The 21,601-nt window shown below is 46.9% G+C and overlaps 1 protein-coding gene across 9 annotated transcripts in view; it reads right to left on the reverse strand.

Annotated features, from left to right (window-relative positions):
• Nucleotides 1–21,601, reverse strand: part of Spata13 (spermatogenesis associated 13) — a 222,753-nt gene that overhangs the window by 49,372 nt on the left and 151,780 nt on the right. For 8 of the 9 annotated variants that reach the window (XM_052733040.1, XM_052733037.1, XM_052733041.1 and 5 more), the window contains 2 exons: nt 13,213–13,575; nt 10,741–10,885 (listed from right to left, as the gene is read on the reverse strand). In XM_052733040.1, coding sequence (XP_052589000.1) covers nt 10,741–10,885; nt 13,213–13,575 — 508 coding nt within the window. The remainder of the gene's footprint in view (nt 1–10,740; nt 10,886–13,212; nt 13,576–21,601) is intronic. The other variant, XM_052733042.1, reaches the window with a different exon arrangement.

Below are 21,601 nucleotides of genomic sequence, written 5' to 3' on the forward strand. Positions count from 1 at the left end.
TGTGTGTATGTGTATGTGTGTACTGCATCCCACTTTACTTGATTTCTTCCTGGCAGCCAAACATGGCATTTTTAAAACTTGGCCAGTCACTGGCTACGCCAGTGAGTGTACTTCACAGTGGGTCAGCTCCCTCCACATCAGCCATGGGCTGATTTCCAGCCCCTTGGGATGCTCAAATCCCTAAGACACAATCTATACACATCTTCTCCCAGATTTTAATCATTCCTGGATGATTTGCAACACCCAAAACAGTGTAAACAGTGTAAAAGGATTGATTACACTGGGTTGTAAACATACAGAATAATGATGAGGAAGATGTTTATATTCAAACTACACACAATTTTTCCTCCAAATATTTTTATCTGAGATTTGCTCAGTAAGTAAGCGTGGATCACACAAATAAGGGAGGACACTGATCTGATCCAAGTGTCTTTTGTAGATGAAGTTGCTCTTTATCTGTATCAAGCCTTGAAAGGACTGGAGTTACAACTAGACATGACTCAGTGGTAGAACACCGGCCTGGGATATGCAAGGCACTGGGTTGGATCCCGGGCACAGGGTGGGGCAGGCAGGACTGGAATTGCAGTTGCTTCTATGTGTGTGGCATTTACAACAACGTTGCTAAAAATGCATGGTCTTCTGAGGGAGACTGACAGATTCAGCCTGGTACACTAGGGATCTAGACTGGGTTGGTTTGATTCTCTTTCCTAACCTGGAGTGATGGTGCGCTCTCTCTCTCTCTCTCTCTCTCTCTCTCTCTCTCTCTCTCTCTCTCTCTCTCTCTCTCTCTCTCTCACACACACACACACACACACACACACACACACACACACACACGTAGAAAATAATAATTCAATTAAATGATTATTGGAGTAAGTTAGAAGGACTTTATAAACCCATTTAAAAAAAAAGTCAGTTCATGGACTAGAGAGATGGCTCAGAGGTTAAGAGCACCGGCTGCTCTTCCAGAGGTTCTGAGTTCAATTCTCAGCAACCACATGGTGCCTCACAACTATCTGTAATGAGATCTGGTGCCCTCTTCTGGCCTGCAGGCATACATGCAGGTAGAATACTGTATACATAAGTAAATAAAAGTCGATTCACACTTCACACTTATAATTCCAGCACTTGGGAGATTAAAACAGGATTGTTGTCAATTTGAAGCCAATCTGAGCTCTGGAATTTGAGGCAGCCTGGGCTACAGAGAGTCCTATCTCAATTTTTTTTAAAATTTTTTTTAGTTTTAAAGAAGGTTATTGACATGACTCAGCAGGTAAAGGGACTCGCCATCAAGCCTGACAACTTGAATTTGATCCCTGGGACCCACACAGAAGAGAGAGACAACAGACTCCTACAAGTTGTCCTCTGGCCTCCCCAAGCATGCACGCACAGTTAATTAATTAAAAGAATAAATTTTGGGGTTGGGGATTTAGCTCAGTGGTAGAGCTGCTTAGCAAGCGCAAGGCCCTGGGTTCGGTCCTTAGCTCCGGGGGAAAAAAAAAAGAATACATTTTGTATCAGAAAAGCAAGCTAAGTATGATGGCATGTGCTTGCAATCCCAGCACTTGGACTCAGCGGCAGAAGTGGCCGGAGGACAAGAGACCCCCTCTCCAAACACTGGGAGTGAAAGGAAACCACCTCAAACAAAGTTAATTCACCCCCAGGAGTTTGTTCCCTCTTCCATTGTTATCTCTCACTATTACTAGCTGCTTTAACACACTGCTGATTAACTGAAGTTTTACTGACGTATTTTTTTAAATGATGCTGGGGTAAAAACCCCTGTTTTAAGCAAGTGTCCTGCTGAATAGCTGAAGTGCTTTTTAAAAATTTAACAGGACTGAGGTGATGGCCCAGCACTTAAAAGCTCCTTCAGAGATGTGAGTTCGGTTCCCAGCACTCTCATCAGGTAGCTCAGCAATGCCTGTAACTGAGGGGACTCCCTTTGGGCTCCTCAGGTACTACATTCACATGTTACCCTCTCCCCCCACCATATATACAGACACAAATAATTAAGAATAAAGTCTTTTAAAAACAAGGTGGGGGTGGGGGAATCATGCTGCACAGTCTGGCCTTACATCCTCAATCCTCCCACCTCAGGCTTCTAAGTGCTGGGATCACAGGTGTGCACCACCATGCCTAGCCTAGATATGATTTTATGTATATAAGATATATGGCCGGGGATGACGGCACACACCTCATTCCAGCACTTGGGAGGCAGAGGCAGGTGGATATCTGAGTTCAAGACCAGCCTGGTCTACAAAGCAAATTCCAGGACAGCCAGGGATACACAGAGAAACCCTGTCTCGAAAAACCAAGAGGAGAAAAAAAAAGATATATGTTATGTATGCTCGCAAGCATGCATGTGTAAGCCTGGGTGTTATTCCTCAGGAACCACTCACCTCACCTTGTTCTGTGAGATAGGGTCTCTCACTGGGACATGAGGCTCACTGATTAAGCTAGCTCACTGATTCAGCAAGCCTCTCTGCCTCCCCATCACTTTAGTTATAGGCATGAGCTGCTGGACCTGATTTTTACATGGGTGCTGGGAATCCGAATTTACGTCCTCATGCTAGTGTGGCAAACACTTTATGATTTGTTGAAGGTGGTTTACCCACACCTACTGACATCAACACATGGGCATGCATTCATCTTTTGTTTATGAGCCATAAAAATTCCACTGGTCTTTCTCCTGTTTCACTAGTCATAGTCCAGCTAACGACTAAACACCTGTGCTTTCAGACTCATCTCCGCCCTCTGCATCCTCTTTCTCCATCTCTGCTACTCTCTACTCCTGGCACTCAGAAAACTCTACTGGAGATCTGCTTACCCTCCATGGAACCTCTGTCGTCCTCTCTTTTCTCTCACCACGCTGTTCTGTCTTTGTCTACTAAAAATGTCTGCCTTTTCTTTCCCTGGGCACCTTGTTCCCTGCCTCCTCAGGAATGCTGCTTTACCTCTCGCCTTGACATGCAAAAACCTCCCTTGTTCTCAGTCAAAATGCTCTGGAGAATCACCAGGCCTCCTCAAGGCGAGGGGATGGTCCCAGCTTCACTAGCACAGGAAACAAAGCTATGTGTCTCCCGCCAGCTCAGCAGGGCAGCCAGTAACTTAGTAGGTTCAGAGGTCTGGGGAGCCAAACTGTCCACCAATTGGTCTGGGCACGCACGGACTTCACAGCAGAAGACAGCTGAAACATTATTAAAGGCTGGGTAACACCAAACATTCACAACAAATGGCTTTGCCCCTTGACAGACCCTTGGCCGGCCAAAGTTCAGCTTCAACTGGACGGAACTGCAGTTATGGAGACAGGATTTCATCCCAGAGAAATACAGTACATGGATGTAGAGCTTGGTATGTCTAGAGTTGTTCCTGCCTTGAATGCCTGGTGGAACTATAGCTGAATTGATAGAATTTTGTCTTAGAGGAATAAAGTTAATAGACATAAGAACATAGTGTATGTAGATTTTTTTTTCCTTGATATCCCACGCCGGACATAGCAAAGTCCCTCTGGACCCTGGGGGATTGATATGTTTCAATGCTAAGGAAACTTGACAGTCTTCTTTTTCGAAGACAGCTAAGATAATCACAGTTTATCTCAAGAGCAAATTGAAATAAGAATTTTTAAAGTATCAAATATGACTTGGTAAAATATATAGACTAGGCAGACTCAGAAATATGAATATATTTTTCTCTGAGGGGTGTGTGTGTGTGTGTGTGTGTGTGTGTGTGTGTGTGTGTGTGTGTGTGTGTGTGTTGAAAGGAGAAGGAATGTGAAGGCCAGGCATGGTAGCATTTGCCTGTAATCTTAGCAATTTGGACTGTGAGGCAGGATGATAAGTTTAAGGCCTTTCCAGGCTACAGAGTGAGTTCAAGGCTAGCCTAGGAAACAGAGGAAGACACTCAAACTAAAAAATAAAATAAAATAAAATAAAATAAATAAGGGTTGGGCATGTAGGTCAGTGACAGAGCATGTTCAAGGCCTTGGGACCTATCCCTGGAACCCTAGCTAGCTAGGGTAGTTTCACTATTTGGCCCACACTGGCCTTAAACTCCTCTTCCTGCCTTAGCCTCCTGAGTGCTGCGATCACAAGTATGTACCACCACACCCAGCTAACCATAGTGTTTTTACCATGGACTTTAGAAAGACACTTGTAAGTGCCACTGTGATTCATCATCCTTACTCCGTTATCTCCAACACCACACCCATGCTGGAGAAAGGAGGTTCTCAGGCCTGCCCAGCGGCCTTCCTTCACACATACTCTGGGCTACTGAGAGATAAAGCTGGCTTCTAAATAGAACATGAGGGAAGTGCCCAGAGCTAGACAGCACAGCACAAGGTGGCAAACCACTTCACTGAGAAGGCACAGATGTTTGTTTCTTAAAGATTTTCTTAATTCCCTCTGCCCAGCTGTGTCTAGGTTTGTATCAAGTTAACAAAACTAACCAGCACAGAAAGAATACTCTGTGCCATGTTGAAAGTCTCTATTTGGCTTTTTAATTTGTAAGGGCAGAGGGGTCACAGTTAAGAAATTACCTTGACGGCCAGGTGGTGGTGGCACACGCCTTTAATCCCAGCACTCGGGAGACAGAGGCAGGCAGATCTCTGTGAGTTCCAGGCCAGCCTGGTCTACAAAGCAAGTTCCAGGAAAGGCGCAAAGCTACACAGAGAAACCCTGTCGTGAAAAACCAAAAAGAAATTACCTTGACTCCCAAAAGAGACTCTGGACTTTTAAACAGTGTTGAGACTAAGAAGGACCACTGGAGCTTCCAAAGGTTGGACTAAACGCATTTTGCATTTGGTGTGATCATGAGTCTACAGGGCCAGAGAGTGGAGTGTGGCAGTTAGAATGGGCAATGTCCCCCAGAGAGTCATGTATTTGACGACTTGGTCCCCAGTTGGTGGCACTGTTTAGGAAGGTGGTGTAGCCTAGCTGGAGGAAGTACATCATGGGGGAGGCTTTGACAATTAATTGCCTGACCCCAGTTCCAATTAGCTCTGCTTTGTGTTTGAAGATGTGAGCTGCCAGCTTCCTGCTCCCGCTGCCATGCATGCTGCTTGCTGCCATGCATGCTGCTTACTGCCATGCATGCTGCTTGCTGACATGCTTTGCCCCCAACCCCTAATCTCTCACCTCTGTCAGGTTGGACTCTTATCCCCTCCAGAACAGCAAGCCATAATAAACTTCTGTACATTGCTTATTTTATCATAGCATCAGAAAGGTAACTAATATATCTCTTAGCATCTAGAAAGAAAGGGTCCCTCACTTGGCAGACAGAAAAGGCAGGAACAGTCCAACAGGAGCCACAAGCCAGCAAGTGAGCATGGTGGCAGCTTCTATAAGCCACAGACTGACTGGGCCTTCAGGCCAGAGAGGCCTTAGCTGCCATGGGGACCTGAAATGCTCTGCAAGTGAAGCAATCACCTGTCGTGGGATAGTGGGTAGTTGCTGCCCCAGCCAGTAGAACCATGATCTGACTCATGAAGTCTCTGGTTGTGCCTCACTGATCTTAGGGGTCCTGAGTCACAAAGATGATGAGTACCTCCACTAGGGTGTCACGTGATTAATGAAGAATGAAATCTGTGGGTCGGCTGTAGCTGAAGTTTTCCTATGTCTCACCTGGCCTGTGGTCAAGATAAATCTCTCTCACCCACCAGTCCTGCCCAGCCCCACGGACCCTGCAACCGCTTATAAAATAATCACTCAGAAGCTTATATTAATTAAACTGCTCGGCCATTAGCTCAGGCCAACCACTGACTAGCTCTTACACTTAAACTCAGCCCACTTCCGTTAATTTATATGTCACCACGTATTCCGTGGCTTTACCTGTTGCCTTTACATGCTGCTCCCTGGACAGCAGGCTGGTGTCTCCTCACTCAGCCTTCCTGTTCCCAGAATTCTCTTCTCTGCTTGTCCCACCTATACTTCCTGCCTGGCTACTGGCCAATCAGCATTTTATTTATACAGAGCGATATCTACAGCCCAGGGCCCTGTATCTGGGGTCCCCGCACAGCAGGTCATCTTGGGGCAGGAATTCTACTGAGTCATTTTCCTGTTGATAGGCTTCCATCCTTTACCTGATCATTATGATTCCAGGATGGAGTAACCCTCAATGGAAGACACATGTCTTAATTTTCCATACAGAGTGAGCTTGCACACATGTATGCTTGGGAGCTAATGGCTTGACTGGATAACCTTTTGCCTTGATGTGGGGTCAGGGGTGTGACTGACAGAAGACCGCAAAGCTTGAAAAGTGAAACACAAAAGATGCTGTTTAATAATCATGATGCTCACGATGCAGACGTAGGCTAATCTTCTCTACTCATCTTCATGGGTGGCTCAGTGGACTCACAAAGAAACAAAACACCCACCAGGCCATAGTTACAGAAAGGGTGCCCAGCCTGAGCTAGACCGCAGGGCCTGCCCTCACCAGGGTTAATGATATGTTCTCCGTAGGCAGTAGATAGCTACTTGTGGGAAGCTGATTACAATGGACATTTTTATAACAGAAAGGGGCAATGATTTGTCCTCGCTGAAAAAGCCACTTGTGCTGGACACAGATTACTCCCGTCTCTTTCTTGTCCTCACCAAAGGCTCCTAAACAGCCACTGCATCTCCTGGAGGTCACCTCGGACTTCCCAGTGACTGGCTCACACCCAACATCACCTCAGTGAGACTGAAATGTCTAGGAAGCTTGGAGACACACCCTGGTGCTGCCATGATACCCTGCAGGGGCACATGCTGTGAACCTGTGACTCATGTCACTGGGGGATGCTAAGCCACAGCCGGAAACCAGGGGTAAACAGCAGCTACTCTCTTACTCCACAGCACACTTGCAAAATGTTCTCCTCCTATTCAGCATCTGCCTCACCCCAAACTGCTGAACTTGCTCTTCTCCTTCACTCTCTCTCTGGTTTTTAATGTTTAATTTTTATTGATGGATTGATTGAAATGGATTTTGCTGTATAGCTCAGGCTGGCCTGGAACTCACTGTGAAGCCTAGGCTAACGTGGCTAACTTCCTGGGATTACAGACACACATGACCACATAGGCCTGACCATTCTTTCCTTCTGAAGCACAAACCAGGAGCCAGTAAGCTGGCTCAGAGGGTAAAGGTACCTAAAGCCAGCTTGATGTCTTCTTGAGTTTGATCCCCAGGACTCACATGGTGAAGAGGAAGATCGGACTTCTGCAGGTTGTCCCCTCACCTACACACACAGCCTATGGCATGCTTGTGCCCACAGATACTACACACACGCACACACACACACATACACACACCACACCACACATGCACCACACCACACACACACCACACACACACCACATCACACACACACACACACACACACACCCTACCACACACACATACACACACACACCACATCTCACACACACACATACACACACGCACACACACACACACACCACACCACACACCACACCACATCACACACACACACACATCACACACACACCATACCACACACACACCACATCACACACACACACACACACACACCATACCACACACCACCACACACACACACACACACACACACACACACACACACACACACACACACACAGAGGTTTTACCTGTTGCTTTTTGTTTTGATTTTCAAGACAAGAGTTTTTCTTTGCAGTCCTGGCTATCCTGGAACACGCTCTGTAGGCCAGAGCTCCACCTGCCTCTGCCTCCCATGTGCTGGGATTAAAGAGTTGTGAAACCACACCCAGCTCTGTTGTTTGTAACTGAAGCATAAACCAGCAGGACCATTTTCCTGTTGGCAATGGCTCCCTATTGTACATGAGATACCTTCTGTTTAACCACTGCCTCTGACCACAGCGCCCTCTTCTGTCCATGTTTCCTGAGCTCAGTCCCTGGCTCAGTCCCTCCCTTGTTGAACCTCAGTGGAGCATCTCCTGCTGCTTCAGGAGACCTCACTACCTCTTCCTCATCGCCCAGGTTGCTATTCAGTGTCACTCCTGCCCTTTCCTGTTCTCCACCCTCCTCCTCATTTTCTCCACAGACATCACTAGGGGCTTAGGTAATCCCATCAGGAATCTATTCGAATGCTGGGATGTACAGTACCCACTCTGTGTCCAAGGTCCCTTTAGATGCCCAGCTTCTCCCTGGATATTCAAGCCCCTTTAATTAAAACACCATGACCTTAGCGCACAACACACATACATCCTCCTATATACTTGAAATCATTTCTAGATGGCTCACAATACTAGTACAGTGGAAATACCATGTGCACAGTCATTTGGCTGTCTAGTTCATGAAAAGGCTAGGGCTGGAGTATGTAGTATGTGTGAGGCCCTGGGTTCACGCTCAAGGTGCAGGAGCCTGGGTATGTTCAGTAAAGGTAGAATTCTTCTCAATATTTCCAGTCTGTTGTAGGTAAACTCAGAGGACACGCAACCCAAGGATACAGAAATCATCTGTACAATCTTGGAAATGCTGTATCCAGAATTACTGCAACAGCCCCTGGCTCAGAGTTGAGGTCCCACCCATTTCTGTAAGTTGACTGACTTTTGATAAAAAGAGAAGAAAGAAGAACGTAACGGCTAATACAGAAGGACCACTTTGTCCAACACAGATCCCTACGAGGTGAGAGGTGCTGAGAAGAGGCAGGCAGCAGACAGCTGGAAGAGGGGGTGCAGAGTCAAAACCCACCACCTATGGCCTGGCTCTAGAGGAAACAGCAGAGAAGTTCCTTTTGGGACATCATGAATGCATGTGCCCCGGTTCACAAATCCTGTGTCCTTCCCTTCCCTCCTTTCTACTATGCTACCACGTTGCTCGGGTTAGAAACACTAGAAAGGCACCCCAGCAGAAGGAGAGGAACCAAGAATTACTGCTCAGAGTGGAGGGAGGCCTTAGGCCTAGTGAGGTCTGATGCAGTGACTAGCCAGTGCGTTATCTCCAGGGAAGGAGGGGCATTTCCATAGTATCTGGGGCAGGTACAGCACTGTGGGGTGGGGTAGTTTGGGCATGAGTATCCCCCATCTTTCTGTCTTATCCTGCAGAGTGTCCCTGTCCTGATTAATTTTCTCTTGCAGGACTTTAAGGGACAGAGGGGCTCTGTCCTGTTCATTGCTCTCCTCTGACACACAGTAAATGCTCACTGCAGAGGGAGAGAGGGCGGATGAGTGGACCCAAGCCAAGGGAGGACTTTTTCAGGACCAATCTGTTCCTGACACCACCTGGGTGCTGTTCTGGGAGCCTAGCCTTCTGTACTCACGTTGATGGCGGGGAACCAAATCCCTGCACAAATGCAGAGGCCAGGGGGACCGGGATCCCATCCTTGTCCCTGCCCCCCTGCCCACACGGTGAATAGGCCACTGAGCTCAAACAACTAGAGTCTGCATCCTGGGAGCCTGACTCTTGGAAGTACAACCGGAGGGCAGGTCAGGCTGGCCTTCCCCCTTCCCCTGGTGGCACCATGCCCAGTGACACTGCTTCTTGGGGTTCTGTGACTACTGGGAGCAATCCTGACATCAGGCATGTCCCCAGCCATTCTGGGAGCACCCGACACCCTCCTAATCCATTCCTCTTTCCTCCCTGCCCCTTTTAAGTGAGGGTCTCATGTAGACCAAGTTAGCTTCAAACTCACTATATAACTGAGGAGGACCTTGAACTTCTGATTCTCCTGCCTCCATCTCCCAAGTGCGGAGATGCACGGTTTTATGTAGTACCAGGGACTGAGCTCAAGGCTTTGTGAATGCTGGGCAGGCACTCTACCAAACGGATGACATATTTAGCCTGCACCCCACTTTTCTTAAACAAGTCAGTTAGTTTTGATGTTCTTTCAACCAAAGAACCCTAAGGTTTTTGTTTCTGTTTTTCTTTTTTTCTTTTTCTTTTTTTTTCGAGACAGGGTTTCTCTGTGTAGCTTTGCGCCGTTCCTGGATCTCACTCCGTAGACCAGGCTGGCCTCGAACTCACAAAGATCCGCCTGCCTCTGCCTCCCGAGTGCTGGGATTAAAGGCATGCGCCACCACCGCCCGGCCTGTTTTTCTTTTTTAAATTAAAAAAAAATTACATAAATCATGAAATAGGATGCTTGGCCGTATGTAGGGACCGAGGAGAAACCCTCTCCATTCCGAACAGCCTGGCAACATCTTTTGTGGTCTTTGTTAGTATCCGAGCACATGCATGCCTGATAAGACTTTGGTACGATCGCTCAAGCACTTTTGGTTGAACTCAACCCCCGAAATGACAATGACATCCTCACCCCAGGTCCCCAACAGCGACCTAGATGGAACGTCTTTGCAGATGGCACCTTAAGATGGGGGCACTGGGGACGAGGGGCCCACCTTAGTGAGACTGGTGTCCTTACAAAAGGGGGAGATGCGGGCACATACGTTTACAACAGGGAGAATGCCACTGAGTGGGCAGGTGGAGATGGGGCTGCACAGGCCAGCCAAGGAGCCCTGAGGCTGGCAGAAGCCAGGAGAGCTCTGGCATGGTGTTCCTACAGCCTCAAACAAACCAACCAAAAAAACACCCTCCGCACGAGAACCTTGGGTCTCTACCCTGGGATGGCTGTGCAGCAACTTAGGTCTGGAGACGTAAGAACAGGAACAGGAGTCTAAAATTCAGAGTAACCCAGATAACTACTGAAGCACTCCCCCGGCTGGAAGATGGAGAAAGGGCAGACTCACCGGGTGCCTTAGGCTCTCTGGCACCAGACAAAAGGTTCCAGGGCGCAGAGGAAGCCCCAGGACTCACCATTGGATGCTTTCATCTGCCGTCGGCGCCCCACGCGGTCCAGCCCGATGGGAGTGCTCTGGGAAAAGGTGAAGGGCCGGAGGCGGGCTGATACAGCCTTGTAGGGTGGAACCTGGTGCGCAGGCAAGGGAGGCCTGGCTGCTGGCTGTGAAAGGAAGTGAAAAGCTGTGAGAAGGTGCCAGGAAGTCTCAGCTCCTGTGAGCCGCAAAACATTTCTGTGTTCTCACCCTGAAGCCACTGGCAGATGTGGAGTGGCTTCTTCAAGCCCCGCCAGCAGCTGCGGGCTGCACCCAGCTCAGTACCAACAGGCTGTTCTAAAGTTTCAACAGCAGCCTCGATGCCAGCTCAGTCACATTTCGTCCCACTTTGAGAGACACACCGGTGGGGAACAGAGAGAGAGAAAGAGAGGCATCTGAAGGAGAGGAAGGCCGGGACAGCAGCAGAGCTGTGAGCCACAGGTAGGAAGGTACGCTGCCCAGAGGAGGTTCTGAGGAAGCAAGGCCGGGCCACACAGCACACAGACGTGGTCACAGATCTCTAGTGTTGCTTTGCTTTTTTTAAAAAAGATTTTATTTGGGGGCTGGAGAGAGGGCTCAGTGGTTAAGAGCACTGGCTGCTCTTTCAGAGGACCCAAGTTCAATTCCCAGGACCTACCTACGTGGCAGCTCACAACTGTAACTTTAGTTCCGGGGAATCTGACACCCTCACACAGACATACATGCAGGCAAAACACCAGTGCATATAAAGTAAAAATAAATCATTTAAAAAAGATTTTATTTATCTTTTTTACAGTCTAGGTGTATGTGTCTGTATTTGTGTGCTACCTATAAGTGGATGCCTGCAGAGGCCTGAGGGTATCTGATCCCCTGGTGCTGGAGTTACAGGCGGATGTGAGCTGCCCCGCATGGGTGTTCTAGAAGGGACATAAGAACCACTAACGCTGAGCTGTCTCTCCTCCTGTGCTTTAGGTTGTACATCAGGGTCTTGCTCTGTAGACCAGGCTGGCCTCAATCCCACAATTCCTCTGCCTCAGCCTCTTAAGTTCTAGAATGATAAGCATGAACCACCATATTTGCCCACAATACTACCTTGGTGCTCAGAAGTGAAAGCACATTCTAAGTACCTCAGATTATCCCTCAACTGTGTCTTGCATTCAAATATATTACAATTTGCTTTAGTTTAGAAATCTTTCCTAACAAGTGGGGCACCCTAAAACAAAAGGATCCTAGAGACCTTGTAGTATTCTTCAACTTCACTTTTGCTTGTGGGTTTTTTTTTTGGTTGTTGTTGTTGTTTTGTTTTGTTTTTGAGGCAAGGTCTCACAGTCCACGCTGACCTCAAACTCTACACAGCCTGAACGACCTTGAGGGATCACAGGTGTGTGCCACCACACTGGGCTTTTCATTTTATTTGAAGAACTCAAGAGTTTTTAAGTGTTGGGTAAAAGCAAGACATTGTGCTGAGCTTGGCAGGAAGCACTTTAATGCACCATCCAAGCCTAATATCGAGTTTCTTTTTCAGAGAATTTTTACAGGAAACTTAAGAAAGTACCTAACAGGTTTTCAAAATGAAACCGAGTGTGTATAAATTATTCTATAAACTGTTCTGTGACTATGAGCATGATCGTGGTATCAGTTGGACCAGATATGTAAAGAAGTACGAGTTTCTCCAAGACAGGGCCTTAACTTGAATGTCCTATGACCTCAAAGTACTCAGGACACACTGAGAAAATATTTGCTGAATGTGCTGAGGGACCAACGGTGTTTACGGTCAAACCTGCAGCAAAACTGTAATTTAAAGTTGAATAAGGAATGGTGGTGTTGCTCCACGGTAGAGAGCTTGTCTAACATGTTCCAAGCCTGGGTCCTTTCCAGGAGTGGTGGGTGAAGTGGTGGTGTGATGAATCACTGGGGACGGAGAGGAAGAAGATGTAATATTTTAGCAGATCAAGAAATTTTTCTCTGAGCACGGTCTTCTGCTTGTTTGGGAGTGGATGGGTGGGAGGAACACGGGGCTCCGTGCATGAAAACAAATGCTCTATGACCGAGCTACATCCACCCCCATCCCCTTCTATTCCGTCTTTATTTTGTTCCTATGCTTGCATTCTAACAACGAACCACTGTGTCTTCCAACAATCCCTCCCTCAGGAAGTGCACTAGAGACAGCCAGGGTATGTCCCGTGTGTCCCCCCCTCCACACATACACACACACCGGCTCAGGTCTCTAGCTATTCAGACAAGTGACAGGTCTGTGCTCTGAGCTGAGGCTCCAGGAAAGAAGACTGGAAAGCAGACGATGAGAGAATGGACTGTTAGTGTGAATCCAAGCAGGTTTCAAAGCCAGGATGGAAAAAGGGTGAAGAGGTATACCCTCCCCCGGAAGGAAAAGCAGTGTCCAGTTTAGTCTGCAGGAAGGACAGAGGCAAGAAGCCAAGGGTCTCTGGTGGCCGAGGTTGGAGACCCCAGCTCTTACTTGGACCAAGAGGTTCTCCACATCCTCTGCCTGGGTGTTGCCATAGAAGCTGACCCCTCCAATCACAGATATGGGTCGCCTTCTCCGGGCCCCCCTGGAACAGCCTGAGGGGGCACGTGGATCCTGGCTGGTGGTGGTCACTCTTGACGGGTGCATTCTGTCCATATGGTCGTCATCTGGAGGGTCTGCAGCAATGGCATCTTCAGGAATGGACAAGCTCCTGCTAGCCAGCTGGCCGTAGTCGGACAGTGGCCGCGGCCGGGTGCGCCTTCCTGAGCCCCATCTCCTCCTGGCGATGCGGGGCACCTCGGTCTGCTCCTGCTCCTGGGCTGAACCCTGCGGCCAGTCTTCCCCATTCGCCACCTTTGCAAATGAACAGGCTGAGTGAGCTCAGAGACCCAGGGAGGTGTGAGCAGACGCCTGCTGCCTCCCTCCCACTCGGGAGAGTCACAGACTCGCTTCACCTAAAGCAACTGGGCCAGAGGCAGTGAGGACACAGCCAACTGTGGATGAAATGAGCCGAACTTCACTCCAGGCTGAATTAACTCTATAGCTTAAGAGATATTTGGGGATCGGAGATGAGCTACAGTGAGACATTAAGAATGCCAGCAGGTCTACAATAATAAAATGGACACACAATTAAAGTGAGTATTTCCCAGATATGCTTAGCAGCAGGAGGTCAGCCACAGCAGCCAGACGTTGAGTGTGTAAAATGTAAGTGTGTAACGAGGTTCACAACTGCCCTGCACTCTCTTCTTTCAGCGCAGATGCTACTGACAAATAGAAGGTGCCATGAGGTTACAGCCAGGGCCACGAGGGCTCAACACTTGAGGATCCTATCCCAGGGCCACGGTCTGACGGGAGTGGACTGAAGTAGGCAGCATTGCTAGAACTGCCAGACTGCAAACAAGCTGTGTGGGCCTGGACAAGTCAAGGCCAACCTTGGCTCTCAGACAGGATGACTCTCATAATCCCATATTCTATGACCCTCAGCTGAGCATGGTGGTCCATGCAGTAATCTCAGTGCTTGGGAGGAAGTAGAACGAGGACAGTGGGTTCGAGCCAGCCTGGGTGACCTAAAGAAGACTGTTTCAAACTAACAGGAAAAAGATTCCGCGCGACTCTAGAAGAGGCAACACTGTTTTGCTAGCAGTCCTGGGTTCCTAGGGCCTTGAATGTGCTGAGTAAGCATTCCCCCAAGCGCTACCTTAAAGTTAGACGCCCACCACTTTTAATTCTTCAAATAAGTTCTCCATCTTTGGGGAGAAGGAGGAGGTCAGGGTTTTACCATGCATCCCAGGGTAGACTATTAACTGCCATCCTGAGTAAGCAGTCAAGCACCACCAGGCCCACTCAGCATTATATACATTTTCGAATGCAATCGGGAAACTATGCATGGTTTGGAATCAGGCACACTTCCACATCCATCCAGGTCAGGGCCAGGGCCTGGCCAAGTAACCTCAGGCAAGTGACTGAAACGCAATCTTGGCAGGCTAGGTCTTATCGGGTAGAGTCAACTGTCACTCTTCAAAAATGGCCACAGAGTAGCCATTCCCAGGGCTTACCCTGCCTATTTGGGGGATCTACCAAATAGGCAGCAGTCTATTTGGTAGATCCCCCAAAGTCTGGATGCAGGAAGGGGTAGGGCTGGTCCAGAGACTGGCAGTCGTTGTCAGCAGCGGCCACAGCAGCTGCTGTGAGCCAAGCCTGGACGGCTTCAAGTACCCAGCCCAATATCACATACATTCACACACACACACATTCTCCCTCTCCCTCTCTCCCTCTCTTCCTCTCTCTCTTTCTGTTGTAGAATATTATTTTAAGATGTGTTACCTTTGTATATGTTGTGGAACATTTGTTTTAATGAAGCAAGGTGTGTTGCATTATTTTATGTTGCATTTGTTTAACTCTATAAAGCTGTGTTACTTTGCCTGTCTAAAACATCTGATTGGTTTAATAAAGAGCTGAACGGCCAGGGATGCCAGGTAGAGAGAATAAATAGGAGGAGAAATCTGGGCTCGAAAAAAGAAGAACAAGGGGCTAGAGAGATGGCTCAGAGGTTAAGAGCACTGGTTGCTCATCCAGAGGACCTGGGTTCAATTCCCAGTAACCACATGGCAGCTCACAACTGTCTATAACTCCAGTTCCATGGGATCTGGCACCCTCACACAGATCTACACGTAGGCAAAACACCAATGCACATAAATTATTTTTTTTTAAAGAAGAAGAAAGAAGAATGAGAAAGGGGAAGAGCGAGAAAAGGAGAGGAGGATGCCAGGGGCCAGCCACCCAGCCACAGAGTAAGAAAGGAAGAAAGACATATAGAATAAAGAAAGGTAAAAAGCCCAGAGGCAAAACGTATAAGAAGAGAAATAAGTTAATTTAAGTTAGAAAAGCTGGCTAGAAACAAGCCAGGTATTTGTAAGTAAGAATAAGTCTCAGTGTATTTATTTGGGAGCTGGGTGGCAGGCCCCCATAAGAATAAAAAAAAAAATTCAACTATCACCCCCTGTGTGTGTATGTGTGTGTGTGTGTGTGTGTGTGTGTGTGTGTGTGTGTGTGTGTGTGTGTAAATCTTCCTGCCCCAGACTCCCAAATTGCTGAGATTACAGAGCAGCACTACCCGTCTGGCTTGTCCCTATTCACTTTTTAAAATCACAAACCTAACAGACTATGAGGCCACAGGTTGGGGGAGAATCCTGGGATCCGCAGAGCAGGCAGTGGGCACATCAAAGGCAGGTAGGGGGCCAAGGGATGACACAGAATCCCAGGTGCCTAGCCCTGCCCTGCCCATGAGATAGTCTGGGCCAGAAGAAAGTTAAATGGTAGATAGAGGCTCAGAAAGAGAAACTCTGTGCCAGTGACAAGAGTCCGAAAATAAAGGCTTGTTTAACTTCCAGTCTGATCTGTATAAGTGTTCACTAAGATTCTACCAGAGTTCAAGGCCAGCCTGGATAACAGTGAGACTCCCAACTCAAAAAAAGAAAAGACAGAGTATACATGCATCAGGCAGAAGCTGGAATGTATAGACACTCTACATCAACTCTTCATTCTTCAAATTAGAAACACTGAAAGAGAAAGGAGTGTAGCAGTTCGCCCAGGGCCACACAGCCACTCAGGTGTCCTCTGAATTTCTATTCGCAATCTCTGTCTATACTGCTATATTCAAGACACCTGTGAAGGGGCAGATTACTCTATAAGATATGAGAAAAAAGTTACCCCTCCCATTCCTGCCTATAAAATTACCTGCCTCTAACAGTCTCCCCAAAGAATTCAATGGTCCTAAGGCCCCCCCACACCCTATTTTCTTACACTGCTTGAGAGGGGGAAGAACCACAATCCTCGTTTTCTCATTTCCTTTCCTGCAGACCTGTATCTCCTAAAAACCACACATTCCCGCTCAGCCTCCTTCCCCTCCTCCTTTTCCTATCAAAATGGTACAGAAACCTCAGATCCTCACCACCCATCAGAGGCATTTTTCTGTGAACTCATTTACACACACACCCAGGAGAAGATATGTATGTTTTATCCTCCATAACATCACCATGGGAAAAGGAGAGAAATCATAAAGTTAACACCATTTCCTGAATCCTGTATGAAAACCGGGTTACTATGGGGGACTGAAACAGATTAGTAACTCAAATGACACTGACAACTTAAATACATAGTAAGGATAAATCCATTTCTATGATGTCATTTAAGAAGGGTCAGACAAGTTGCTAGAAAATCAAGTGCACAGAACAAAATCAGAGGCATAGAGTAGTCTAACTACTCACAAAGGCACGTATAGTTATTGATTTTATAAAGTTTTAGGTTTTTGTTGTTGTTTTTAATGATTAGAAGCTTTGTTTCGTGCTTATGCAACATGCAACTTGTATTTTCGTACCAATGCCAAAAATAAAGAAATATACCAGGAAGTGACCGGGGCTGGGCAAGACGGGCACAGCCAAAGCAGCCTAGCAGGTATTCCTGCCACACTTCTGTGCCAGCTACTGTCTGAATACAGGCAGCACAAGAGAAATCCAACTGTAAGGACTTCAGTGTTTTACGGCTCCACAGAAGATACAAGAGTAGCCACCCCCTAAAAGGAACCAAACTGTCCCAGGGATCCCAAACTCTAGTTACAAAATATCACATCAAGCTGAAACATCCATTTCAGAAGAAGCTGGACATGTGAGCTCACATTCAAATGCTGCTCCTCAGCCAAAAGCAGACAGATCCCCTCCAAAGCCAATGTGGGTTTGGCTACCTACAGACAAACCAGAACCCTTATGCAGGCCAGGCAGGCCAGGCAAGGACTCTGCTCACAGCTGCACTGGTTCTAAACAAAACCTTTTTATTTGAAGCAGAACTTTTGTGCTTCTGGAATACGGTCCAGGTTCACTTCGAAGAGTGTAGGTTAATAGGCTCATTCTCAGAACTTTAAACACACACTCCAGCAAGCGTCCTTCTCTCCAGGTTGAGAACCTACCTGAGATTTAGCCATGGGCAGGGGCTGCCCACACACACACTGGAGGAACAGGCAGTTGACCACATTCATGTTTTCCAGAGTTGTTCAAGTCTTTTAAAAGCTATGATCAGGGCCCTACATGGCCACGCAGTGCTCCGCCTGGGCCAATCCAGCAGGCTCAACTCAAGTCTCCAAGGCTCTGCAGCTTGAATGACCAAGTTACACCCAAGTCATAAACCTTTGTAAACAGACCTTGCACTCTGGGGACTGCCCTTTTAACTCTTGCTTTTCTGAACTCTTCTGAAGTGGCTTTCCTAGTCAGTGAGCAGGATTTGCTTCCTAAACGGGACTTTTCTTCCAGTTACAGAAATGCAAGACTGTACAAACTAATATAAATTGTTTCCTTGAAATATTTCTGGGACAGGAAATTATTAACTGGAGATTAAAAAGAAAAATGCTTAAAAGAACCTGGAGTTATAGCATCTATTCAAAATCCAGACACACGGGGTTGGCTGACAAGTGCCCCAAGACAGTCAGAATCCTACCTACTCTGTGCATCTGTGCTTTGTAGAAGCGTTCGCATTAGAATGGGCTCACCCTGGATTAGGTGGGCTCTAAACCAGTGGCTGTTGACTTTACCACAGAGGAAATTTTAGATTCAAACACAAAGGAAGCAAGCTCTGGAAGACTAGATAGAGCCTCCTGTGATTTATCTATCAGGAAGCAGGGTTTTATGTAGCCCAAGTTAGCTTCAGTCTTGACCCGTAGCTGAGGATGACCTTGACCTTCTGATATTTCTGCCCCCACTTCCCAACTCTTGGGATTAAAGTGTGCTACGCAGGAATTCTACCAACTGAACTCTATCCCCAGCCAAGGAATGACACATTTACAAGCCAGAGATTGTCACTGCCACAGGAAGCTGGAGAGGGCAGTGGAGGCTCTTCCCTGAGCCTTGTAGAGATTGTGATTCTGACACACTTTGACTCCGAACTTGTGGTTTCCCAGCCCTGTGAGGTAGTAACTGTTGTTTTAGACATCCGCTGCATATTCCTTGTTAGGCAAGTCTAGCTAACTAAGACAGCAGGGAAACTCAGAAGAAAATATAACAGATAATGAAGTTAAAGATACTTTGTGAAGATTGAAAAAACAAAACAAAAAAACCTCTAATGGAGATATAGGTTTCTGAAAACGCATACTGCATCAAGCTTAATTCCCAGAATGCTCCTGGAGAACCACAGACCTGGACAAGGTTAGGACTTGAGCTACACCCAAGGAGATGGAACAGAAAGGAAAAAGCCTTTACTGCAGTGGCTCTTCCTAATGCTATGATCCTTTAACACAGTTCATCATGCTGTGGTGACCGCAACCACAAAATTATTTTCATTGCTACTCATAACCGTAACTCTGCTACTGTTACAAATTGCAATATAAATACCTGATATGCAGAATATCTAATACCGGACCCCCAAAGGGGTTGAGACCCATAGGTTGCCTTACAGTGATTCGGAGGGCACAAAGTCTCCCTGCCTGAATGCCCGAACACATGCTTCCATATTTAATCTTCCTGACCACCCCAGAGGAAAGTACTAGGGAGAATCTACCTGAAAAAGCCAAGGAGCTTATGATGTCAGTCCAGTGCTTCCCTTCAGCAAAATGAAGTTGGAGGTGAAGCCCTACTCATTACAACAATCCAAATCCCTATTTAAAATTATGACTTGAGTATCTTTACCCTAGGATCAAAGCATTTCAGATTTGTTAGGCCCAAAAGAAACTGGGGACAAATGGCTACCTGTGGTGCCCATTAGCATATCAGAGTGCATGGTATATAGCCTAGCCTCCAGGCTCACTCAGTATAACAAGTACCCATGGCTCTTCCCACCTGGCTTCCTACCCTAAACTTTTCAGCTCATACTTCCTCCCCCAGTTTCTCAGTCCCTCATAACCCCATGTGTTCTCTCTTTTGTCTTCCTCTCTTGACCCCTTCTTTTTGGCTTGTCTCTTTCTCTTCCTCTCTCACTCTCCCTCACTCTATCTCTCCTTCTGGCCTGGTTCGGTCTGCTGGCCATGTTCACTGCCTCCTCTCTCTCTGCTCTGGACTCTTCCAGATGCCCCTGGCTGATCTCTCCCTCATATCTACAATAAAAACCTTCCCCCTCAATCATACCTTGGAGCAGTCATGTCCTCAGTTTATACAAGACTATTTTTGGATTTTAGAGTCTTTGCATGCAAATAAAGAGAGTTCTCAAGGATGGGTTTGTCTGGTTAGTTTTTTTGTCAACTTGTCACAAGCTAGAGTTATTTGGGAAGAGGGACCTCAGCTGAGAAAAATCAGATTGACTGTAGGCAAGTCTGTAGGTCATTTTATTGATTAATGATGGATGTGTGTGTGTGGGGGGGGGGCAGCACACCGTGGGCAGTGCTACCCTTGAACAGACAGTCCTGGAGTGTATAAGAAAGCATAATGAGCAAGTCATGAGGAGTAAGCTAGTAAGCAGTGTTCCTTCACAGCCTCTGCTTCGGTTCCTGCCTCCTGGTTCCTGTCTCCTGGTTCCTGCCTTGAGTTCCTTCCTGACTTCCCTTCATGATGGACTGTCAGCTGTGAGGTGAGATAAACCCTTTCCTCCCCAACTTGCTTTTGGTCACAGTCTTTATCAAAGCAATATAAACCCATACCACACAGGCTCCAAGTCTAAAAGCAAAATTCCCTATTGTTTCACATACACCTCATCATAGTCAGCCCAATGGTAATCTATGGGCTATTTTTAACAATTTTGTGTACAAAACAGTTTCACTTGTATGATCATGTCAGTGCTCAACAAGTACTGGAATTTGGAATAGTCTGGCTTTCAAACATTTAGATTAGGGATGCTCAGCCTGTGTACTTTATTCCCTAAATGAAAATTAATGGGTCACAATCAACAAGGTGTTTGAAGCCAGCCTAAGCAACATGGCGTTGGTGTGCATGTGTATGAGTTTTATATCTATGTCCAATGATTTTTTTTAATTATTTATTTATTTTATGTGCATTGGTGTTTGCCTTCATGTATGTCTGGGGCCCCCCTGGAACTGGAGTTACAGATAGTTGTGAGCTGCCATGTGGGTGCTGGGAATTGAACCTGGGACCTTTGGAAGAGCAGTCAGTGCTCTTAACCACTGAGCCATCTCTCCAGCCCCCAATGATTTTCCCCCAATGATTTTAAGTAAGATCTCCCAAGATCCTATATAAATGACAAATTTTCAGAGAGTGTAAGTAGGACTTGTGACCCAGCAGGTAGAGACATGAGGGTGGAGAGGTCAAGGCTAACCTGGGCTACACAGCAGGACCCTCTCAAAAAAAAAAAAAAAAAAGAAAGTATTAACATATTCAGAAAGAGAAGACTCAGAGCTTTTGTGTCTAAGGCCTCTGTCCCCTTTACTTCACTAGCCAGCCCCTCCTTCACAGGCCTTGAATTTCTCCCTGGGCTTCAGTGTGCCATTGGACAGGAAGGAAGCACTTCCTTCCAACAGCACAGGGCAGCAGACCATGAGAGAAAGCGCAGGCGATATTCACCCCGAGCTTACAGAATGCACACTTTTGTCCTCTTTTCCCTCCACCAAACAAACCGCCTGATAGTCCCTGATAACCACAGCAGACATGTGCAGATGGCACGCACACCTGTCACCCTACCAGCCAGAAAGGAATGTCCATTCCGGTCTTATCATGGGAAAGCCTGGGAGAGAAAAAACTGGTAACAAAACATATATACTAGAACACATTTCTTAGCCAGCAGCAAGAAATTTCCCCCAGAAAAGAAGACTGAAATTTACTTTTCTTATTTTAGTATTTCCGTTAAGGCTTATTATGCCTTTTCTAGCCCCAAATTAAACAAGCCAGTAATTGAGAGAAAACTTTCAAAATACTATGACAAGGACAACAGGTCACATTAATGTCATTATATA

The sequence above is a fragment of the Peromyscus californicus genome, unplaced genomic scaffold (genome assembly GCF_007827085.1).
Source record: "Peromyscus californicus insignis strain IS unplaced genomic scaffold, ASM782708v3 Scaffold_12__1_contigs__length_115047231, whole genome shotgun sequence".
NCBI classification, from domain to species: domain Eukaryota; kingdom Metazoa; phylum Chordata; class Mammalia; order Rodentia; family Cricetidae; genus Peromyscus; species Peromyscus californicus.